Genomic DNA, 24,348 nt, shown 5'->3' on the forward strand with positions numbered 1-24,348 from the left:
CGAGGAAACTTGCCCGACTTATCATGCTGCATATCGCTGACCTATTTGATGATGGTAAGCAACCTCAATCATGGACGTGAGAATCGCCAAGTGGCATGCTTGAAACCTACCTTACTCGGCATGGAGAAGATAAAAGGCATCCGTCTATTGGGGATTCGGCTCTCAAGGGCTTTTAACAGCCTGCTAACATGTTCGTCTTCGAGGCCAGAATTCCATTCTCCGCGAGATGTAGATACCGCCAATCCTATATTTACCAAGTCGGAATAGCAGTCTTGAGCGTCTGGTCCGCTGTCAATGAACTCTTTGGCGAGTGCCCCAAAGGCGGGCACCACCCAAGAGAGAAGCTCCAGCTGCCACATTAAACTTAAATGCCGTTCTGTAGCAGAGAAAGCGATAAATTTGAGATGCAAGAAATGGCCAGATGAGTGTGGCTTGGTGAGAATCGAAGTTGGAGTTCCATTTAATTGGAGTTGATGCATGTACAGGCAATCCTGCTGCCCCGCCATAAGGATCTTCTCCGCCCACAACCCTGTCGCCATGCATGTATTTTGAGGCTCTGCTGTCAGACCACTACTAGGACCTGTCTATCTACTAACAACTGGACGCCAAGACCCAATTTGAACAGACTTTGGTTTCATAATAAGGCGACATTTTTGTCGGGGCATTGGGCATCACAGGACACGATGAACCGGGGCTTCGAGGCCGTGTCTGAAGACACCTCAAATCTCGGACATGTCGCGCTGGCATGCCAGATACATCTACAAGAGCTATTGAAGGAAGGGGAATCTCAAGAGGATGCTACTAAAGCTGGAGAAGGGTACATGTACTGGGCCTCTCGTCAATCTGCCGAATTTAACCTATGGTGCACCAAAGTTGGAGTCTACGGCGAGGGTCTGAGAGCCATTGATGTGAGATTAAAGGATATACCAGGGATTTTTGAGCTTCTAACGCAGCTCCTTCAGTCGCTGGAACATGACCTTGCAGGTTGTCGTCTCTCTATTCCCATGCTATAAATGGAGGGGTCGTTGATGGGTGCTGACTGCAGCAACCATAATTAGAACTGCGACAACCCGACAAAGAACCCGAACATGCGCTCAACGACCATGATGGTTTAGGTGATGATTCTCAGTCAGATTCATCATCTCTCTCCTTCATGTCTCTCTCCTCTTCTGAAAAGTCGGAGGCAGAGGCGGAGGCAAAGGGCGTCATCGAGAATGCCCTTTCAGCGTCTGAGAAACGCCATGCAGCGTTACGAACACATGTCGAAGACACAATCGATCGACTACATGGCCACGCACTACAAATTGACCGCGCGGGAGCCAAACACCGACGGGAGCGGATAGAAGTTTATCGACAGAAAGAAGCCCCCAAATGGGCTTATGAAGCGTACAAGGAACTCGCAAACCGAGCAGCTAAAAGTTACTTTCCGTCCGCGTCTGAGACATTTCGACAGAGAATAGGGGAATCGTTCGCTAGGCGCAGAATTCGCTTCGATTACCTCGCGGAGCACCAAAAGAAGAGAGCCGTTGGAGCGACTGTTCATCAGCCGCAACCCTCACCTGTCAAAGTTCCATCTGCTAAAGGCACCGATGAGCCAGCGCATGTATTCAACACAAAGGAAGACGATGCAGATGCATTCAGTCAACGTGTCTCACATGATCAGTACACCGTCTATTCAGCTACCGTGAATACCAAACTCGATATACAGCCTCAGCCAAGGCACCAAGAACGCGCAGAGAGCGTGGCCTCTGTAGCGCTGCGGCATCCCGGATTCCCGCCACCTCCTAAACTCTGTGGCGATAGTTTTCAGTGTCCATATTGTCGACTGGATTTTCGTGCCCATGAGGCAGGGAAAGAGCGCTGGAGGTGAGTTTCAGCTGCTTCTCAGATTTCCCAAGGCTAATAAGTTGAGTCATGCAACAGCCAGCATGTCATTCAAGATTTCGAGCCGTATTTCTGCACCTTGGAGAAATGTAAAGCGCCATTTGATGTACCCAACTCTTTTGATGGCCTGTTAGATCACTTGCAGAGCCATCTCGAAGAGCGATACCATATCGATATGCCAGACGGGAAGCACGAGGAGTTTGATGAAACAGAGTTTGAACGTCATCTTGCACGGCACGGAGAAATGTCCGCTGAAATGGAATCTATCATGAAGAAAGCGAGTCGACGCAAAGGCCCGTTCTTGTTTGACAGCTGCCCTTTCTGTGGGGGCTATCCCGATGTTATTGAAAAGCTCTTCCCAGACTCGGATACTCTAGAGGCTCAAAAGGCGTTGCGAAAACACATTAAACAGCATATGCAGGATATCGCCCTTTTCCTTCCTCCGTACCGAGAGGATATCTTGGACGAAGACGACGACCTCAAAAGCTTTGCTGTCACGGGCCAAAGTGCCAACATTGAAGACATCGAAGGTCTAGGGGAGTTTCCGGAGATTTGTGACCAAAAAGACTGTGATTGCAAAAGTCGAGGAAGAAGTATCACAGATGTTTTGACAGATGTATCGATTACAGTAACGCCGGAAGACATGGACACCCAGGTATATATTCCAACACTGACACTCCCATATGATACAGACCCGGATCTCTGGAAGGAGCTGTTTCCCACTTCTGCTGTATACGATAGCTCCCCGGTGCCAGATGAGTATTTTATCGGAGACGAGCATCTTCGATCGTTCATCGCATCGCTTTCACCACAATCTCACGATATTTCACCATCGATATCTAAAATAGCCGAGGCTCTTAGTGCATATAACCCGATTGAGGATTCACAGGCTTTCCAAGATTGTATGAGATCGCTAGCCGTTCCAGAGATAGACACGGAGATTAGCCACTTCCATCCCATCACGAAGATCACAGGCGAGTGGGTATTTGAGCGCAAGGAATATTTGGACTGGGTTGCTGGTCACCATACGCTGCTCTGGATAAACGGTAGACCGGGTTCAGGAAAAACCTCGTTACTAAACCGTCTTCTTGCAAAACATCGAAATAAGACCAATTCTGGAACCAGCGATATTGTCCTCTCTTTTAACTTCAGACGCGATGGCGATGAGCTCCAAAAGGCTCGGCACGACCTTTACCAGTCTCTTCTCTATCAAGTTCTCGAGCAGGCCCCCGATACATTACCTGAACTTATTAGAACCTTCGAACAGAGATGCAAGCAAAGCAGAGAAACAGGTGAACCATGGCACTGGGACCCAGATGTGCTGCGGCTATTCTTTGTAATAGCTGTTTCAAGAATCTGCCAGTCTGACAGTATCTGGTTGTTTCTTGACGCTCTGGAAGTATGCAGTCAAGAGAATGTCGTCTGTCTTACTGAAGAACTCGAGGCTTTAATCCCCCCCTCATCTGCCAGCTCGAAAAAGGCCCATGTGTGCCTGACCGGTCATAGTCATATGCACTTGGATCCAAACATTTCCTTGCAAATATATCCCGAGAACGAGAACCAAGGTGATATGGTAATGCACATACGGGATCAAATTTCTGAAGCTACACTGCGCGCAACTAATATTTTGCCAATCATTATTAAGAAAGCTAATGGAGTCTTTACACTGGCGATTCTTTTCGTGGAAAAAGTGCTAGAACTTGAGCGAAAACAAGTCTCGGCGCAAGTCATCGAAGAAGAATTAGAATATATCGGCTCGGCCATCGAGCTATATCACAATCTCATTGCAAGACGTCGACCACTTTCATGGTCTCTAAGGACCTTATACACCATAGATGAGGCCATAACCCAACTGCTTATTGATGAGGATGCAGAGACTTGGTTCAAACAAACACTCGGCCAGACGCCCCTATTATGGGCTATGGAAAGGGGATATGAAGTGGCAGCTAACATGTTGCTTGATAAAGGCGCCGAAATGTAACTTGGACCTTCGCCAAATGCAACACCAATGACGCCGTCGACAGCTGTAGAGGCTCAAGATGGTGTTCCGTCGCCTCCTATTCAGATATACTCAGTTCCAAGGAGCTCGTCTGACGGCCTTATAACAGCCGATGCCAGTCTGATTAGCACTTCTGCCCTTGATTCGATTTATTTTCATCATTTCGCTAAAGAATCTACTCCTCAGCAGTTGGAGTCTAGTAGTATCTGCAGCTTGAGTATCATAGCCGATCTCCGGGAAGCGTCGGACAAGATCAGCGTCCGGCTAGACAAAATGCGAAAACAAATTCCGGCCAGAAATATACCGATGGTAGGCGATACAAGAAAAGAGTGTTTTCTTTGCAAGACTTCATTTGAACCGCTCCAAGCCAAGCACTGCTGTCGAGCCTGCGGCTTGTTCTTTGATTACAGGTGCACTGCTGTCATATCAACTCCTAACAGACAGAGGAAGCAAGATCAGAAAGAAGATGTTGTCATCATGGCCAGGGAGATTTTAGGGCCGCTACTCATCAATGAGCCTACGGTGCAGTTTCTCCTTGCGCAAGCATACAAGATGCCGCAGCGGGGGTGGGAGGCGGTAAAATCGATCCTTGAGAAGAATTTCCGCGCTAGAGACGACTTGAGTTACTTGGCGGATTTGTTGGAGAGAGGAGAAACTGGAAATGGTGATGGAAAGGAAGCTGAAATAAATACTTATTCGGGCTCTCTCCGAGTTTGCAAAAACTGCATCCCCATCATCAACGACAGCCAGCCGCACGTCTTGCCAGCGTTTCTCTCGCTCTCAGAGCAAGGTGCGTAACATCTCCCTTGAACATTATACATGTTCCTTGCAATCACAAAAATAGAACTGGCTTTACTAATGTTGCACGGGACTGCGCAGATTTGAAACGTCAGTTCCAGATGCGGAGCCAGGCCGGGCGAGCCCGACAGGCGCAAGATATACGAGACGACAACTTGGGAGAAGCGCGATGGGCTGTTTACACGCAGCTAGATAACCACACAAAGATGGATCGCTACGATGATGTCCAGCCTTTTGTACAAAATCGTATCAAGCTACAGGTGCCTGAGAATACGTCCGACTACGTCAACGCCTCTCCTATCACTTTGACATCTCCATGTGATCCGAGCCAACCTCCACTGCGCTATATCGCGATGCAAGGCCCTACTCGAGCGTCCATTGACCACGTCTGGCGCATGGTTGCCGAGCAAACATCATCACCGGCAGTAATTGTTCAAATTACAACCATGTATGAGCTAGCGACATATATGAGCCCTCAGTATGTTCCTGACAACACAAAGCCTTGGGACTTTAACGAATCAAATGAATGGGGCGACAATTGGAGCGCAAAACTTCGCGTTCGCGTTGTCTCTCATGAGATGTTAAGCGGCGGCACTGAGATGTCTAAGCTGTTGCTGCATGTGCATGGATAAGAGGAACCGCGTGTAGTCTGGCATTTTTTCTACAAGAACTGGGACGCCTATGATCCTTTTAATATGAATCACCTAGACTACTTTGTGGAAGTAATGAAGTTGTCGTGGCAACATAATGCGCCGTCTAATCCACGCATTATTCACTGCAACGACGGCATTGGTCGGACGAGCGTGTTCATTGCTCTTGATCACCTTATCAGAGAGCTAAACCTTGGAGCTCTTGCAAGCTACGATCTACTACAGGAGGGTGACGATCTAATCTCTGACACGGTTGAGATCCTGCGCCAGCAGCGCCACAATATGGTTCATCGTGAACGTCACTATCTACTCCTCTATGAAGTAATGAAGAAGCTCTAGTATGACAAGTACGGCGTTGTGGCTGAAGAAGACTCTGGTGAACCGGCGGCTTAAAGACGCGAGGACTCGATTCCTCCTGAGCAATGCATCATTTATGGCGGCGGGGCCTAGCAATCCCTATCTAGCTGCACTTATCTGATCAAATGCCAATACCCGGCAATGTTACTGCGCCTCGCTCACGACCATAACCAACCCAGGTATTAATACAAGCCAGCTAAATAATACGTGTATTTGAACAGACACAAACTACTACAGACAATGCACAGTACTCCCTCTAAAATTCAATGTCTTCCACTTCTTGGTTTGGTGCTGCCTGCGGCCAACCCCAGCCCCAGCCTGGTAAGCAAAACGCGGGGTTCTCATAGCATGGAGCGTAGCCCCGCCCAGCCTTTGCGTATCTATCCGTTAACGTGAGTCTCTGCCTAAACATGCAGCCTTCAAGATGATCAGCGATACAAGATTTAAAGAGCCACACCAGGCAAGGCAACAGCGTATCACATACATCACGATCACATGATTGTGTGTTGAGCTACGCGGTATCCAGTTCGATGAACACGAAGTTGCTCCAGCTCGCATTCATGGACGTGCCCAGGTAGATCCAAGATGGCATCTCTTTCAGCTCTTCCACAGGAATTGGCTTCTCAGGTCCTCCAACTCCTCGGAGTCGGTGACAAAATTAGCCTCAGTGCTACTTGCAAAAATTGGCGAGCTCGATTGGCGCCAGACGTCTTCAAGACAATTCGCCTCACAAACGAGGAGAGAGTTGCGCAATCTGTACTGAGCGCCGTCGAAGCTCACGGCCAGTACACAACCAGCATCGAGTTCGAATCTCACTGCGGGCTCAGTGTCGAGATAAATCCACCTGCCCTCCCACCACCCGCAGTCAAGGTCTTGCAAGGCCATCTGACTCCGAATTTAAAGACTGTCAGTGTCCGCTTTGGCTTTGAGAATAACAATGGGGAAGCCTGGGATGCCTTTGAAGGAGGATCAATATGGACATCCCAAGACGCGGAAACCGAAGAATACATCCGAGAGAGGGAAGGGGCATGGCATTGGCGGGCTCTTATGAACGAGACTTGGCGGGCGCTGGCAGCCAATATGCATGTGAGAGAGCTTATCATAGACGAGTGTGTTGCCAAGTGGACGTCTACTTTCCGCTCACAAGAGTTCCGGCAATTTCTCTCCCGGTTAGAGTCTGCAAGCTTCAACTTCCTCGGCTTAGACAAACGTGGAGGTTCGATGGCCAATACAGTGGTGGGATATAAGAGTTCCTTTCTGGCCTGGATAATTCTTTCTTACATCATATGACGCAACTGAAACACCTCACTATCATTGTGTCGGATCCCATCGGCCTTGAGGGGCCCAATTATACTCCGCTTGCGCTCAAGCCGGGAGATCTTCCACTATTGGAATCGCTCAAGATTAGAAGGTGTTTCGTTGGCCCGGAGTTGGTTTCATTCATACAGGGCCACACTCGAATTCTCAAGTCTCTCGATATCAGGGACTGTGTTAGTGGGGGTATCATTGACCCGGCAGACAATACCTCGGCCGAGTATGACTGGGCAGACAATGGCATGACGTGGACCGAGTTTTTTGATGCGGTCTACAAGGCAGAACCAGCGCTCACCGAGTTGAAAGCTGGAATCAGCTATCTCCGGGATGAAGGCGAGCTTGAGCCCGATTATCGGTTCGAGGACGAGCCTGAAACTTTCCGAGAGATTCGGCGAAAGCTCAAGGCCGACCCAAGCTTGCGGTGGCTGGCATATGGGCATATAGACCACAAGTATGGCTCGCTCTTACTAGATGACGAGACAAATGAAGAGCAGTTTGAAAGTGGCAACGACCAGAGGGCATTGAATCGACTCATGGTCCTTGTAAATGAGAATGCCACAAAGGCAAAGCAATGATCTTGGATACGACATCATGGTCAGTCCGATGCTGGAAAGCATAATACATAGTCTACGGTATTCATGAACAGATTTCATTGTTTCGCCCGATGTATCCCTACAGAAATCCCGAAACATCTTCACTCAAGGAGAGATTACAATCGTTCTTCATTTTCAACAATTCCATGCTCACTTGCCTACGGCAAACATGAAGTTTCCAGTAGAAGCGGTTATGGATCAGTCACGGCACGGTGACCAGACAATGACGGCTCTTACACTCCGTATTGCACATACAGGTCAAGGTATATCTCAGCAGGCAGCTCATATGTAAAAGCCGAATATAAGTTAAACTGCTGTTAATTCAAGCACATACGACCATGGGTAGTGGAGAAGTCGGGGTTCGGTCAAGTTCTACCAATGCGCTTCAGTGTCTTCTTTACAAGAGTCAGGCCGGGTTGTAACAATTAGCTGAATACTTTAGGTGGGGTTATTATAATTAACACTTGATGAATAAACAATAATTCATAGATTGCGTACATTTTCTTCTGTGCTGCCGTCAGCTCGATTAGGCAGCAGTGGGGAGCTGAGGCATTTCCCACAGTGTCGTGGTCCTCAGATCAAACTCCATCACACATACTCATTCACTCGCCTCTGATCTAGCTGCAACATTCAATCCTCCTAAAGCATTTCAAATTATGCCGAACCTTCTCACTTTTCGAGATTTTGACGTTTTGCATGAGGACTTTGCCAGAACTCCCGCTGTTACAGAGCTAATCCGTTTAAAAACACCTCCCGAAGAAACATTTTTTTACAATTTCTCTTCCGTGACGAAATCTAATCCAAGCGATTATCGGGCATTATGCGAGTTTTGTAGCGTTCTACAGCTAGCAGATGTACGTCTCATTCGCACTAGAAGCCCTAATAGGGACGAGCCATCAGAACTAGAAGCAGATGTTCCTGGGTATAAGGGAACTCTAGCATATAGTCGACAAGATGTCGTCCCGCTGCTTCCTGGGCTCGGCGCATCTGCGAATTCTGGCTGTGGATTTTGTGCTCTGCTTCGAAATGCTATGATCTGGCACTTTCAACAATTTCCATTACAGCGTCTGCCTGATGACACGATCCAGATCGTCAAGATATGCCATCACTGGAACCATGGGTTATCAGCATTCACTATTCATAGCCCCTCCCTTTGGAGCCGTACACATAAATTCGATTACCTTACTTTCAGGGTCACTGCCAGCCCTACGGGTATGACTTGTAACAATTCTTCACGCCCAAGTAATGGCATTTTCCTCTAACATCAGCCGTTTTTTAGACGAATGCGCTTCAATCTTCGACATTTGTTCCAACCGTATCCCAGACAATGTGATTTCTCCATCCGGTATATTGACTTTGAAGCAATGGGTTTTTGGCAACAATAAGTCAAAAGCCTTTGAAGCAATTTATCGGCCCACCAGACTGATTTACGTGGAGAGCAGGAAGGAGTCAGGCTCGATCCGTCTTGTAGAGAGCCACTCTCAAGCGGACGAGGAGCCTCAACCATACTTGGCACTTAGCTACTGCTGGGGACCGAAAGCTCCTTCACTCAAGACGACAAAAAGCAATTACGCTTATCTAAAGAGCTGTATATCTTATCATACTATGCCCAAAACTTATCAAGATACAGTACGTATCGCGCGAGCATTGGGCGTCAAGTATATATGGATTGACGCGCTTTGTATCATTCAAGACGATGTTTCAGACTGGGAGACAGAGTCGAAGCTGATGGCGGAAATCTATCAGAATGCCTTGGTAACAATAATACCGCTCTGTACATCAACATGTGATGAGGGCTTCCTTGAACGAAATCCAAGCCTCAAGATCCAATACATGCACCACTCTATTGAGGGAAATATCAGTGGCTCATTCTTTATCCGTCACATACCTTTCTCTTATGACAATGCAGAATTCGCAATACGCTCCTCGCCGACTTTCTCAAACGCACCCATAGATCTGGAACTTAGGAAATCGCCTTGGCGGGCCCGCGGCTGGACATTTCAAGAGGACATGTTTGCAACCAGGAAGCTATATTTTGGCCATATGATGATGTATTGGGATTCTTTTCAGCCTCTTGATGTTATGAAAACTGAGGATAAGATAATCGATGATACACTTGACCGCGTTCAAACTGCCAAGCTACGCAAGACTCAGTCATCATCTGGGTTGTTGTCTGGTCATGATTACGACGCCTGGTACGATTCAATCGTTGATTATTCTGAAAAACTACTCACATTTGAGGCTGATCGACTGCCAGCCGTGTCTTCTTATGCCAAGCGTATCGCTGGCGAGGATGTATACTTGGCTGGTTTGTGGAAGAATGATCTTCATCGTGGCTTGCTTTGGAAAATCCAGAGGAAGAAGCGTAAAACCTTTGGTAGTCTAATGAGCGATTTGGCATGCTCAGCCAAATATATTGCACCCTCTTGGTCTTGGGCAAGTCGTCGCGCTGCCCTGCTCTGGGACGGATCTGACGCGATGCAGCTTGAATGTGCCGTTCTAGAAGCTGAAGCAGGCATTCAAGGATCAGAGACTTATGGACGTGTACGAAGTGGGCATCTCTTGCTTCGTGGGAAGGTCAGTAGCATCCCAGGTGCAAAACTCCAAAAGCTGCCTCTTAAAACGCCTTATTATAGCCTTCAAAATGAGTGGCTAGCTTCAGAAGGTGGGCGATATGTTGCACAGTGCGCTCTTGATTGGAGAGAGACAGATGAGTGTGGCAAACAGCATTCAGAGGCTGGTGGAGAAGGTATCCAGAAAATTATCATGCTGCTCACTTCCAGTGGCTATACGGATAAACCAAGTGCATTCTCCAGAACACCACAAGAGCGGCAAGACAATAATGAGGCTCAACCGCTTGAGGTCTTGCACGGGCTCCTTCTTTATCCGACGGGAGAGGCGAATGAGTACTGGCGAGTTGGACTCTTCCACTCATTAACAGATGAAATGGGGGGCAGAGGATATTTCGAAAAATGCGAAGAGCGTACTCTACGTGTTATATAGACATGCATGATACATGTGCGCAGGGCCCGTTTTTCTTGAGCTCTTTCTATAGGAATTTGGGCTCTTGGTAGGAAATCCCTATTTCATAATAGGCAAAGCCAATCCGAGTCCAATCACCAGTCTCCCTTTTGTCTAGTTACTATTACCAACTGTCTTAGTAACAGAACTATTTTTGGTTTTTTCAGTACTACTATTAGTTTTCGCATCTTCATTGCCTTTAAGAAAACAAAATGAAAATAAATTCGTTTTGTCCATAGGCTGGAGAAAATTAAGAGAATTTATTATAGGCGAATAAAAACTAAATTAATTTCTAGTAGCAAAATGAAAAGCGAACAACTATTGACTACCTCTTTTGCAGCCCTATTACCTACAAAACAACTGCTCATTTCTGCCTCCGGAGATCGAAGCCAACACTGCTGTTTCGAATGCAGTCAATACGGCTGTCTCCAGAGACGGAAAACCCCGCATTCAACATGTTGGCAGGTAGCTAAGGCACATCTTCCATATATTTCTGTCTCTGCAGTTGGACATTCAACTAACCCAACTCTATGTTCACAAGTCGGGATAGTTCCGTCGCTCGGTGCGGCAACTTCCGATGTTTGGACTCTGCCCCACCAAGGGGCGCTTAGAAAGCAGACAACAATGAAAGGGTCAATTGGCAACGACGATTTAGTATAGCTATAGAGTTCCAAATATATGTCCTATGGAATATTATCTTCAATGATTCCATTTAGCGGGATGTGCTTATTGAGCAAACCATCTAGAAAGAGTTGCGATGGCTGTAGAACGGCTTGTTTCGTGACGTCAAGCCAGCACTCATGTTAGTCTTGTGCGAAGATGTACTCTACTGCTCTTTGGCAAGTATAACAACATGAAATATAAAAGGCAAGCAGGAGCCATGCATCAATTGAAACATTCATCATCCAACATTCCAAGTATCTCGTCTACTACAACTCTACTACAACTCTATTTGAAGCATTTCAATCCAATTTCTACAACATTTACAACCATTCAAAATGTCTCCCAGAATCCTCTTCGTTCTCACTAGCCGAGCTAAGATGAACAATGGTGCACCTACTGGATGGTACTTGGTTAGTAGTTTCCCAGCCGCTGTCCCTTGAGTTTTTTTTCTTGGAAACAGTTACTCACACGTCAAATTCTCAGCCTGAGTTTGCCCGCCCTTACTTCCACCTGATTGGTCCAGATGAGGCAAAGCCCAGAGCCGAAATCGTCGTTGCTTCCCCTGCTGGTGGCCATGCTCCCATTGACGAAGTATCTGTGAAGAACTTCAAGGACGATGCCTCGGTCAAGTTCTATGAAACCAAGAAGAACCTTTGGGAGCAGACCGCTGCCCTCAAGGATTTCCACGGAAAGGCATCCGAGTTTGATGCCATTTTCTACCCCGGTGGCCACGGCCCCATGTTCGACCTCGTCAACGACCAGGACTCCATCAAGCTGATTGAAGAATTCTACAATGCCGGCAAGGTTGTTGCAGCTGTCTGCCACGGCCCCATCGCTTTCGTGAACGCCGTTGTGGACGGAAAGCCGCTCCTCAGCGGCCGCAGGGCCACTGGCTTCAGCAACGCCGAAGAAGACGCCATCAAGCTGTCCGAGGCCATGCCAGCTCTGCTCGAGGATGAAATCAAGCGCGTAGGTGGCACCTATGTTAAAGCAGATGCCCTATGGAAGGAGCAGGTCGTCGTTGATGGACGAATCATCACCGGCCAGAACCCCAACTCTGCCCAGGGTGTTGGTATCGCCATTGCTCAGGCACTTGGTAAGTTTGGTAACTCTCGAGGTATTCTGTCAAAGATTCTAACCTTGTGACTTAGGTCTTGACTCTGCATAAAGGCTAGATATCTGAAGCATTTTTTCTGGCAGTGTAGGCGGTATGAACTGTCTGTGACTGGCGAAGTATAGGGGATATAGATGGACAATGGTAGAGATTAGAGCGCTAGCAATAGGAGTGAAAGAATAGACTAAATTGATTTGAAAAGGTTCTGCTTGTACGTGTTTTCAACAAACTAAGTGTAATTTGTATTGATCTTGGGGCTTGTATTTGTTTTAGTTACTGATACAAAGTCCAATTGATGTTTATTATAAGTTGGCAGTAGGGCGGGATAATATATATTATAGGTAGCTTTATTAGTCAATAACCGATTTAGTTTGATTCACTCTATAAGCTAGATGGGGATCCTATCCTTACCCTAGGTAATAGATTGTGAGGCACAATGGGATTTACAACAAGCATTAATGTTTGAGTGTACTAAAGACGAGGATTGGGTATAAGCGCCTTCCAAAAATAAGCACTTACGACCGTATCAAGTAATTGGTAGACTATGGCTTATGAGAGGAGTCTATGTATAAATGGTACTATTTGGCTACAGGCAGTGGCAAAGTTAGCGTGCCATCAACTTCTTTACCGCAGCTCGATATCTTTCTGTTTCGGGCGGCTGCGGCTTTTTAGAGTGTAGGCCTGTGTGAATGCTATCTGAGACCCGTAAAACTCGCCTAATGCGCTAGACGGAAGTGCATGTAAGCAGCATGGAGCCGTTTTTCGCTTATATTTGTAAGCTAAACAGCAAAATACGGGCACTTGAGACGCTTAGATAGAAACAACGCCCGCTGAAATGAGGGGTTCAAGAATCTACGAGTACAAATATACTGTTGATAGCAGAATATATCTCTATTTGATTGTATTCTGAGTTTTGTTTTCTATATATTGAGTCATCTATATATATAACGGCTACAAAACATTACGCTACCATGAGCAGCGCCACAGATGACATCGTCTCTCTATTTCGCGGCCATGTAGCGGCTCTCGCCAAGCAAGATTGGGCCACAATCACGGCCAGGCTTCATCCAGAGCTGACTCGGAATCACCGGCCTCAAACCGCCGAGCAGTATGTCAATCAAGCGAAGGAAGGATTTAAAGCGCTCCCCGACCTACATGTCACGGTGGACCAGGTATTTGCCGATAAAAGCAACAGCTTCGTTTTCGGTCGCCTGATCGTGCGTGGCACCCTCAAGCAAGAGTTTATGGGAATCAAGCCCTCTGGACGCCCCTTTGAGTTTTCGGAACTCACGTTTTATGAGTACAAGGATGGTAAAGTTCTGCGAATCTTGACAGCTACGGATAAAGAGTCGATAAAGAACCAAGTCGAAAGCCTTACCCGGACGCCATTCGATACAGGATACGGCTATGAGCTTCCTGAGCAAGTGACCGGGTTGAAGGAGAAATTTATAAAATTCATCGAATGTGTAACCAAAGACAATGCCAGGGAATCTATTCTCGAATATAGTGCTCCAGAAGTATTGTTTAATGGGATACAAAAGGTCAAGGCAGAGGAGATAATTCAACAGAATCTTGTCTTACAAGACGCCCTCACAGAGTTGAAAGTGGAAGTTGACGGGCTGGTTGTTGACGAAGAACACCAGCGGGTTGGTTCTGCTTATTTCGTCACTGGACGAGTTGCCAAACCCTACAAAGGCTTTTTGCCAGGCCAACTGTTTCAACAATACAATTACGTTATTCATTTCATTAATGGGGATGGGAAACTCGGGGCGATAATATCAGTAGTAGAAAGCGAGAGGGCTATCGAATGAGGCAGCACGCTGATAAACTGACATAGTAGGATAGACAACTGAGATTCAATCCTTCGTTTACTTTACAGTACGGATGGAATTACACTTTCGTGACCCCTCATTTGCACTCTTAATTAAACTCGCGAGGTCATTGTAGCAATTAGTAGTGCGCGATATCAAGGCGGCCTTTCAATCTGCTGGGACATGTCAAATCATCATCAGTGAGCGCTCAACGTAGACCTCGCTTATTCATCGAGAATTATGAGCTGAAATTCTATTAACTGTTTTATTATGTTCTTAAATCACCACGTCATGTTCAAGATGGCATTGGGTTAACTGCGAGCGCTTCTGTGACTGCGCGGCAAGCTAAATCTATCTTTTTAATATACACTTGGCCACGCAAAACGCAAACCAGGCTGTTCTATGACTATTCCTAAGGCGTCTCAAATCCATCAGCGGCTAAATCCTTTTGTAGCGGTTGTTGACTTGGTTATCGATGATTAGCACCGCCACGAAGGATCAGGCAACCACCTCAACATTTAGGGCGAAACTTCAGAACTACCACTCTTTGCTCTGCGCCTTGGCCAGCGGCTGTTGAAACAATGTTGTATAAGAACTAGCGACTTTGCGAAACCAACCGCCGAGGTGTGGAAGACAGATGCAATTTGATGGCTTTTTTTGATGTCGCACTGGTATATTAGTGGAGTTATAATCTCAGGCAAGCTGACGTGCAATAACCATAGCCAGTCTGTCGCACTATCTCATACTATTACTGCATCTGAGTACATCTTCGTGCAAAGCGCCTTTGGGTGGAAGACTCATCAAACATGTCTGGCCTCGAAATCGTGGCTCTCGTGCCCAGCATCATATCCGCGTGGTGCGCTGTCGCTGTTGAGTACAGATCGTGGCGCAAACGCAGGGCGAAGCGAACGAGCGAACGGAAGAATACTTTGTTGCAGACTCATTTACAGAGTATTGGTCCGATGTTGAATAGTCAGTTCCAGGAGCACTTCCGGCGAGGAGGTGGCGCATTCCAACGGGGCGACGGTAAGTAACTCGCTTCAAGAGAGAGAGGAAAAAAGACAATGTTAAAGACTGCGAAGAATAAAGAGAATGTGCTCGAGTGTCACTATATTAGATTCAAGTTCGCTGATGCTTTTTACAGAGATAGGAATATCTGGTTTAAAAGATCAGTTAATCCACGCTCAAAGGGTAGAAATCGATCTCCTAAGGAGCCAGCGAGACAATCCTAGCCATGTGATTCATCCCAATCATGATTCTATTTTCGGAGAGTCTAGCACTGGGCGCGATCAGACCATGACGATACTCTCTCAGCAATACCAACGCCTATCGCAAGCGCAACCGATTCAGCAAATGCCACTCTTCCCGTCATCTTCATCGTCTTTTCCTTCTCAAAGTCAAGCAGCCGTGTCTCAGGCGAATAATTCCGGAGCCATGGTGTTATCCAACGCTGGTTCTTCTGGAAACTCACCGATTCTCATGGTTAGAAAGCGGCTCCAGGTAGATGCCTATGGAGTTGCGGATTTCCAAAGCTGCACGAGTTCTGGCGGGCCCTGCCAACCCGGCTGCTACAAGATAATATGCAACTTTGGAATGACTGAAGTACATGTGCGAGGCATTCTTATGAATTGCTCTGTTACAGGGGCCACTTTCAACGGTGTCATGTATGCCATTCCCCCATTCCTCCTTCTATTGCTCCGGTGCTCTGGTAATTAGTACTTGCTGACAGGTAGTTTTTTTCCGGCTTGTTAGGCCGTACCCGAATTGTCGAATATTTTCGTATGTCCCTGGTACAGCAAATACACCTGTACTTAAGGGATTCAAAGGCTGTTTTACTGTTTCTCCGGGGGCAGACAATGTTGTCGCGTTTGAGTTGTGGTGGATGGGACAATGATGCATCTTGGTATGCTTAACAAGATCCGTTCTTCTAAGCCAAGGCTTGACTTTACAAGCATCAATGTCAACTAAAAGGCTAACTAAGTCTTTCTTTGTACCTCCAGTTTCTTAAAACTCTAACTTCGTTTGCATTTTAGTCGCCACCACAGTATCTTTGTATTATGGTGAAGTAAATTGCTCTTTTGGTATATCCTCCAAGTTATATACTCCCATAGTCACCCATGGTCATATATATAGATACGTTCCCTGTTGACAGGTCCGATAAGTGCGTTTTTAATCTCCTATATACGAAGTGAGTAGTTATCCCTGTGGCGGCTGAAGTGATTAAAATACAGCGCAGTAGCCGGATGTAGATGAACTATTTGCTATACGCATGTCAAGAGAATAAACTAGCGGGAGTCGCTTACAGCTTCAAGCACGGCTCCAGCAGCTCTCCTATACTCTTGGTGGGTAAAGCTGTAGTTGCGTAACATAAGTGGGCAATGGTAAAGATTCATGACTCAGTACTTGGTTATAGACAACTGTAGCTTCTCCTCAATCACATACGACCATAGGTAGTGGAGAATTCGGGGTCCCGCCAAGTTCTTTATCGAGGTTCAGGGTCTGTCATTTTTGGAGTCTTGGGGTTCTAAATTCGGAGCCACATGGCTCTGTTTTCCGAAGCAAACTGAACCAACAGTTCAGATAGCATACCTATTATAGCACCACATGGTTATATCATTTTCAACGGTACCAACTTAACAGCTAAGTACTTTTTTTTTTCTTTTAATCCGACGTGGGTAACCGCAAAGCAGGAATCTTGCTATCCATACTCTTTTCTGAGATACCCTTGTCACATCCGCTTCCTCTGAACACTGTGCACGTGTCGCCTCTTAAAGCGTCAATTCTGTCTGTACAAAGGCTACACACAGTTTCCCCTCTTGTTATATGCATGCAGCCTTTTTGTTTTGACCCCTTGAGAATCTTCCTGAACCACCATACACTTATTGTGGGATGCATGTAATCGCTGATCTCGGTATAGCCAGCATTGAGCTATTATCAATTCTAACTTACATGAAAATTGCATTCGCAATCTCACCGGACGCAGGACTGGCGCTATAGCTAGCAAAAGGTAGTGGTGACGTGTTACAACCGTAAAAATGCACTGATATAGGAAATCGTGGGACTTGTCCAACGCATCACCGACGCGCTCCTCCGTTCCGCCACTAATGTGTCTGATTCATTACTCACATCGAAACAGGTCTTCACATGTCATTAGACAACATTTGGCGGTGATAGTATGTTCGAGGAGAGCGCATCTATGCCAAAAAGACTCAGTACCAAAAGAATAAAAACATAAATAATGAAAGAATAACTCAAGGCCAGGTTACTCTTCCACTTATGGTCACATCTGACTAGAATACGTACTCGGTCAATGGAAACAAGCTGTTGATGGGCCAGTTAGCCAATCCATGCTGGGTTGTAAAGATCACAGAATTCACAGTTAAGGTAATCTTAATATGTTGGTGCCCCTCTATCAATGACTATCTCAGTACGACTTCTGTATCGGCGCTCGAGTATGCCGCTCAGTGTGGACCGATAGAAGATGGCAGGCTGCATAATCAGCGCACCAAAATCTCATGCGAGGCTTATACTGTTGACCCTAGTACGTAAAGGTCCTGTGTTACATTTACGACTGGTCTTCCCAAATTCTATTATTGCAAGATGAATACAAAACAAATAAAAAATTGGTGATGATTCTCATTAAATTGATAACAGGGTTAACTGACATTCATATGAGCTGGGGCTTTTATAGCTTCAGTGTTAGACTGATTAACACGGCGTTTCGTTTCCTTTAACAGCCTGTGTCTTTTCAGCGGGTCCGATTCCGCCCACCACTTCTCTTCCCATTCGTTGAGCCTACCAGGAAAGAACTCCTCGAGAAGTGACCGCCCGTGATTTTCATACTTCTGTTCCAATTCCATCAGTGTCCACATGACCTTTTCCTCGCCAAAGACTGCAGGGATTTCACCGTGCTCTGATGATATCTTCACAAGCTCTATTGGAAGGCCAAGCGACGGCGGATATCGCGGGGTGCCAGCAACTAAGAGATTGTGAAGCATCCCTAAACCCCCTATAGCAAGCAGATACCACGTGTTTGTTTTGATGCCAGTGCTCGTTATCAGAAGAGCCAGCCACATTATGGCGAGGACGAAAGTAAAGAATCGTGTAGACGTCATGTCGGAAGTCCATCCAGCTGCCAGGGCTTCCAAGTCCAGCTCGCCCCTCAGCCCGTGCACGATGATAACATGATGTGAGCCATTCCCACGTGTCAAGGCAACCTGTTTCTCGGCATTCAGCTTTTGGGCGTCCCATTTCTCCCGCCGCCATTGCGGGAGCGATCCGGAGGCGTATGATAATATGTTGCCGGCTGCCGTTACGAGCAAAATAGACCAGTCGCCTTCTACACCAAGGGGAATGGCACTAATTCCTAGCTGTATGGCCGTCATGGCCACGCCGCTCCACCACACCCAGTCCCGTGAGGGGATACCGACCGATCGGCTATCAGACCAGTTATATATCGCGATGCAGAGGGCAGCTCGGTGTATTTGCATGTCCGTCGTGCTGGATCTAGCTTCCTCGTCGGCAGGAACCTTGAAGGCACACACGTTGTTGGCCTTTTCTGCCACATCTTTGGGCATCCAGAAAGTATACGTCTGGAACAATCGTCCCAGGACCCATGACTGGTTGGCTCTTCGGTAGCCGGACTTGAGATTGATGATCTGCAGCGATACTTCCGGCGGACATCTCATGAGGCGGTTCTCTCCAATCGCCGAGAGCACAGCCGAGATTGCGTAGGCAACTGAGCCGAAGGAAAAGGTCAATGGCGTGAGATATCCGCCCGCGAGGCTGGCAAGTGCCAGCTGCACAACATCACCCCCTAGGATCAGTAACACGGAGAAGATATCGCCCGGTGCCGTCCATTGTTGCCGTTGCGATTCTGCTGTAGAGTCTTGCATGATTTAGACGTCTGACCTTGGTAACGGCCAAGCTATAGGCTGCATGTACTCTCCCAGCCGAATGAACTTGCAAATGCTGAATGGTGGGACTTGTGTCCAGCGCGAGTCACTGCGGGTGCGGTTCTTGAAGGAGAGCACAAATGGGCACTTGTTTGCAAAGCAGAGAAACTTGTAAACTGCGATATGTGATGCAAGTCCTGCATGATTTACCGATGCTAATATTTCACGTGCGCGCCATATACATGGGCCAATCACACTGGCAGGACAGACGATGAAGTGTGTGCTGGGAAACCTCTTTTGGTTTCGCGTCGCGTAAGACTTCCAATCAAGCCCGTCGGCAGCCTACATCTTTCTTCTAGTGTCAGTATGAGTTATTTGCTTAGCAAGCGCATGAATACCGCAATTGTTTGTTTGTGGACAATGCGCCGAATTCAAGCTATAAAGTGAACTATTGGATGTAAGATAGAATACCTACCTAGTAGATACTCTGGATTACATGTAGTACCCTCCTTGTATATGTGTGGGCGCACTGCAGGATGACGAGCCAAACGTAAATCATTCCCTCTGCTTTGAGTGGACCAGAATTAAGGGTTGAAATATGGCTGGATTTCTGTGGGGGAAGATGATTCTTTGGTTGATTTCATCACAGCTAAGTTGGAAAAAAAAAAAAGGTTCTAACACAGTTTAACCAATTTGAATGGGACTAGATGCATGTGGATTGGTCACTTGCAACCATTCACCCTTGTTCACAGGATATGGCAATGGTTCAAATATTGACTTGCTTCATTATTATCAGGATATTAACCGAATAATTCTTTATGTAGATGATTCACCATCCTTTTTCTATCTTTTGTAGGCAAGAAGAGTATCAATAACATTGCCATACTAAGCTTCTCAACAGTAGATCTCCAGAGCAAATGGAGTGATTAGGCCTACAGTGAGCTTGATTATGAAGGAGCCAGTGTTCCCAGAATTACTGGCCTTGACAGTTTAGAACCCCGCGGGATGGCTGATTACGGCGAGTTCAATAGTCCACTCAGAATCAGCCGAGTGGATCAACAGAAATTAAGCTGAGATGCGACGGGAGTAGCCGAAGCTAGGACTTGTTTCGGATGATAGCCACTGCACTAACAGTCTATGTACTTTGTTCCTTTTCAGCATTACCTACTACCTTAGGTACCTAGGTAGGTAGGTAGGTAGTAAGATGGAAAGCATTTGACCCAAAGGGGGGGGGAATAGCTTAATGGACCCTATATTTTCAATTAGTTGTGATTGTATGTGCCTCAGAATTTGTCTATAAGAACATCGGAAAAGAGAACTTGCAAGGTCCAGCAACCATGGCTCTACACATACATAAGCTACCTAGGTTGGGATGCAACAGTCAATTTGAGCACTGGTACCCAATAGCCCTCCCTTGAGATGAGGGTTCATGGCTCATTTCAAGACACTAATTGTCCGGGGCTCTTGATGATATCGGGCCCACCCACGCAGAAAGAGCGCCGCTTCCATTTGGATGTCCATTGAAGCGCACCACAGTGCATCACAAAGTAAGAACGCACGTGGTAGCGGTTCTGGGCGTGCTCTTCCACTATCATAGCGCGAAGATTGTTACCTCTCGCTTCTGCCGGCATTATATTGAAAAAACCTAGCATGACGGCGAATGACTGCGATTTATGCGAAACAATGGCCTCACCGTCCAAGCCATTTGCGGTGACCAAGTCAGGATGAATTTCCCAGGTTGACCCGTCGCTTGCTCTTAGTGCTGTAGGAATATTTGGGTCATTGTATAAGAAACTGGCGGGCAAGATGGTTGATGGGGGAGCGGCAACAGCAACAGCTGCCAGCGCCTCGAATGTAAAGTAGCCATATTCGTCCATTGATCCTGTAAGCGGCGGGAACATGCCTATTTCATTCGGGTAGACGGCTTCTGTCAGCTGAATCAACCGCTCATCGCCATTGGGGAGAGCATAGGTAGCACGACCGGCCACAGAGGTCCGCGGGAAAATGGGAAATGTCGATAGACTTGAGCATGGCGGCAAACCTACAGACATGCCAAGCCAACTGGCACTGCGGCCTTGGCCAAGGATCTCTCTGGCGAGCGCAATCGTGGCACTGAGTCTATCGCCCACACCAAAGGCTTTTGGGTCCAGCGTGACACCGAGAAGGCCCATGATGCTGAAGACCACGTCGACCGGGCGTGACGATGTGCGCACAAATGCGCACTGCCAGATGCAAAATTCACGCATTTCTTCCGTATCAAGATGCGCGTCTATGGCAAAGATAAGTGCTGAGACATGGGGGAGCTGGATATCAGAATTTGCGGTTGACACCATTTTCGTGGGGAGTTGGGCAACTGGTTGTTTATCGTGTGGCCCTCCAAATAGCCTGCAATGCATTTGAATGGATGACGAAACTTGGTTGGCGTCACTCGAAATGAATGTGAAGGATCCAGCAACACACATGGTCAGGGCAGCGTCCAAGCTCACCATGGCCGACCTCCCAGGGGTGACTATCTCTATAGGCTCGCTTCCTCGCTCACCCGCAACCTTCATTTCTATCTCGCCGGCTTTAAGTGTCCAGGCAAATAAGACGGCGCACGAGGGAGGAGCTACAACCTCTTGCAGCGTCCAAGCCCGATGAATCCATAGCGTCTCTTCGGCCAAAGACACCAGAGCACGCAGCCCGCCGGGGATGACAATACAGACAGTGGCAAAGGAATATATTCGGTACATCTCTCGAATCTGCCACAGCTTGTCCTTTTTGCTTAATTGCATGATACACAGTCGATCCAACCAGATGAAGGATGCGCCACAAGCTATGGCCGCCGTACATGCATCGAAGAGAACATCGAGACCTGCGCCAAGGACGGAAAACTCCGATGTTTCTAGCTTAGGGCCATCGACTGGAAAGTTCCCTTGCCAGACATAGGAGAGAGCAGCATAGCAAAGGCGCGGGAAATCTGTGAATTCTATAATTTGGAGGCTTCGATCTTAGATGACTTTTGAGCAATTGATAAGACGATAGCGTTCGGGCGTTGCGGAAAACATGAAGTTGATCGCATGGTGACCGTGTGAGAGTTCGTCAAACGATATCGTACAAATCTCTTTTGGTGTTGCGCCTTCCAGGGGGACTTTTGGCGATAGAAGGCTCTCTATGGCCTTTGTCTTTTCGGATATGCGTTTCGGATATCCCGGTAGATAAGATGGAATGCCTGAGATGACTCGTCGCCGAGCTTGAGGATCAGGTAGATGTGCCATTTAGAAACAGTTTATATAAGGTAGAGATCCAGAGCTTCGGAAACTACTTTGCCTTCTTCGCCCCTCTATGTATTGGGAATAGGAGCAGGGTGTAGGTGAAGTTGGTGTATAACATAACACTAGGAGTGAGTAGTTGTAACAAAGTGAATTGCCAGGGTACCTCTTTCTGAGTAACTAGGTAAGGAGATTATTGTTCAACATTTCACTCTTTAATTGTGAGGTTCCTGTTTCTTTCGAGCTGCGGGGGAGGTTGTATTCGGCCTTGTCAAAGTGTAGTAGTCTGGATGCTACTGTTGCTGCCTTACGGCCGCGGGGTATACGAGTATGTTGTGCCTGGTGTGTTAGATTGTACTTTGAGAGTGTGTGGACCTTTGGGTAGCACACCTCCCTTGGAAATTGCGGAATATTTTATACCAATTTACAGAGGCCCATGTACTGGGAACCTGCTGCAGGCAATCGTTATTGTTTGTCCAGCCCCACCAGTTGCAACACACCGAAGACGTTAAAAAATAATAGGCCCACAAATATCTCTGAATACATGTATTGTGTAGCTCCCAACCTATGGCCATGGATCAGATAGCAAACTCGAATAGATTGGGCCGCGAACCAATTCCTGCAAAGTCCGTCGATGCCCAAGACTATGGTCGCATCGAGGTAGACGATAACCAAGTACCCGGCCAGCCGCAACAAAAGCTTCAATTCCTTGTATTTTGCAACTGTTGTGAAGAGTCAGCCTCTCTTGCTAGGTTTCAACATTGTATACTAAAGAGCTAATTTCAAAGATACTCGCTGTAACAATAAACTATAGAAAATACTCAGTGATATATAATTTACTACTTGAGTACCCTAGTCCCGGTTAATGTGGGCAGGCAATCGGGGTAGCAGTGAGCAATAAGCAGTCGTGATCTTTGTCGCAAAGATGTATGCATAAGAACCCAGGCGATTGTGGTCATGGTTATCTGTGCTGGCCACTTGCTAAAACTATTCAAATGAGGACATTCTAGTTTGTGTATATAAATGAAATTAAGAATCATCGGTAATGGCGAGACTACTAATAACTCTGCAGTTAGATGTAAGATGAGTGATGTTGCTCTGTCTGATTATGGAGGATTATTTCGCAAGTTATGTAGAGCGATCAGTATCCTTCATACCGACCTTTGATGATTGGCTAATTCATATAATATAATCAATGATAACGAGAGTTACGCCTCGCAAGGCTGTCGCCTGCATGAAACATACCACTCCATCACACGGCATCTTCGAACCCTGGCATTCCTTCCTAATCTCTCAACTTCTAAACCCGACTTATTCAGCATTATCTAATGCTTGCTATAATATGCCTCAACTATATTAAGCATCTAGCAATAAGTTCGCTAATCGGTGGCCTTAACTAGATAATATCTTCTTAATACTCCTTATTGTTAGCGGTAATGTAATATAACTCGCATGCGCTGCTATGGCGGGCGGCATAACTATGCCACCTAACCCTATTACCTTTTCTTTAGCTGGGTTGCCTACGCAGTGTTAGCTCTGCTATCTGCTATTAGAGAGAATAAACCGATAAGCTGCCAGCCGGAAGTGCAATTAATAGTTATTAATCTAAAGTTAGGGTATCGTCAATCTAATAACTTATGGCTACTTAGCCGGTTGGTTAAGACGTACGAATACTAGATGCCTGATGAAGTATGGAATAGCTTGTATCCTCCATTGAAAGGGGGTAGAGCAGATGCTGGGCCTTTAGATGAAGAGAAGAATCACGACAGTGCAGAGCCTATGTTAACACCAGCAGGATTTCGTTCCTCTTTGCATCGCAGTGTATAAATGGCGAAAAGGCTTTAAGCCTGGAGTACCAGTACGCGATCTGGCTTAGTGGAGTGGCTATTTTATCTCATTAATCCAGCTTAGTATTGCTACTATACCTCTCGGCCTTTACGGTAATTAGGCAATTCTACTCTCTACAGTTTCTAAAACTGTGTTATTATATTTCTCAGT

At 46.8% G+C, this 24,348-nt stretch overlaps 6 protein-coding genes across 6 annotated transcripts, besides 1 other annotated feature; 4 read left to right on the forward strand and 2 right to left on the reverse strand.

The window, feature by feature from the left end:
• Positions 1-683: 683 nt before the first annotated feature.
• Positions 684-3,865, forward strand: TGAM01_v205677 (hypothetical protein; the record flags this gene model as incomplete). Its single annotated transcript, XM_018810451.2, has 3 exons — positions 684-984; positions 1,059-1,866; positions 1,924-3,865. The coding sequence occupies 3 exons, from the start codon at positions 684-686 to the stop codon at positions 3,863-3,865; spliced, it is 3,051 nt and encodes a 1,016-aa protein (XP_018656344.2).
• A 7,749-nt stretch (positions 3,866-11,614) lies between these two features.
• Positions 11,615-12,447, forward strand: TGAM01_v205678 (hypothetical protein; the record flags this gene model as incomplete). Its single annotated transcript, XM_018810448.1, has 3 exons — positions 11,615-11,689; positions 11,763-12,375; positions 12,431-12,447. 3 exons carry the CDS (start codon positions 11,615-11,617, stop codon positions 12,445-12,447), a joined length of 705 nt encoding a protein of 234 aa, XP_018656341.1.
• Positions 12,448-13,364: 917 nt separating this feature from the next.
• On the forward strand, positions 13,365-14,204 carry TGAM01_v205679 (SnoaL-like polyketide cyclase; the record flags this gene model as incomplete). The annotated part of the gene is made up of 1 exon (XM_018810447.1): positions 13,365-14,204. The coding sequence occupies one exon, from the start codon at positions 13,365-13,367 to the stop codon at positions 14,202-14,204; it is 840 nt and encodes a 279-aa protein (XP_018656340.1).
• An 806-nt stretch (positions 14,205-15,010) lies between these two features.
• TGAM01_v205680 (hypothetical protein) lies at positions 15,011-15,628 on the forward strand (the record flags this gene model as incomplete). The annotated part of the gene is made up of 2 exons (XM_018810446.1): positions 15,011-15,230; positions 15,498-15,628. The coding sequence occupies 2 exons, from the start codon at positions 15,011-15,013 to the stop codon at positions 15,626-15,628; spliced, it is 351 nt and encodes a 116-aa protein (XP_018656339.1).
• Positions 15,629-17,860: 2,232 nt separating this feature from the next.
• Positions 17,861-19,099, reverse strand: TGAM01_v205681 (hypothetical protein; the record flags this gene model as incomplete). The annotated part of the gene is made up of 1 exon (XM_018810445.1): positions 17,861-19,099. The coding sequence occupies one exon, from the start codon at positions 19,097-19,099 to the stop codon at positions 17,861-17,863; it is 1,239 nt and encodes a 412-aa protein (XP_018656338.1).
• Positions 19,100-19,574: 475 nt separating this feature from the next.
• Positions 19,575-19,658: a sequence feature (Short protein (TGAM01_v205682, PON25388.1) was converted to a misc_feature.).
• An 880-nt stretch (positions 19,659-20,538) lies between these two features.
• On the reverse strand, positions 20,539-21,873 carry TGAM01_v205683 (hypothetical protein; the record flags this gene model as incomplete). Its single annotated transcript, XM_018810444.1, has 1 exon — positions 20,539-21,873. One exon carries the CDS (start codon positions 21,871-21,873, stop codon positions 20,539-20,541), a length of 1,335 nt encoding a protein of 444 aa, XP_018656337.1.
• Between the last annotated feature and the right edge of the window lie 2,475 nt (positions 21,874-24,348).

The sequence above is a fragment of the Trichoderma gamsii genome (genome assembly GCF_001481775.2).
Source record: "Trichoderma gamsii strain T6085 chromosome Unknown Scaffold_18.2, whole genome shotgun sequence".
Lineage (NCBI taxonomy): Eukaryota > Fungi > Ascomycota > Sordariomycetes > Hypocreales > Hypocreaceae > Trichoderma > Trichoderma gamsii.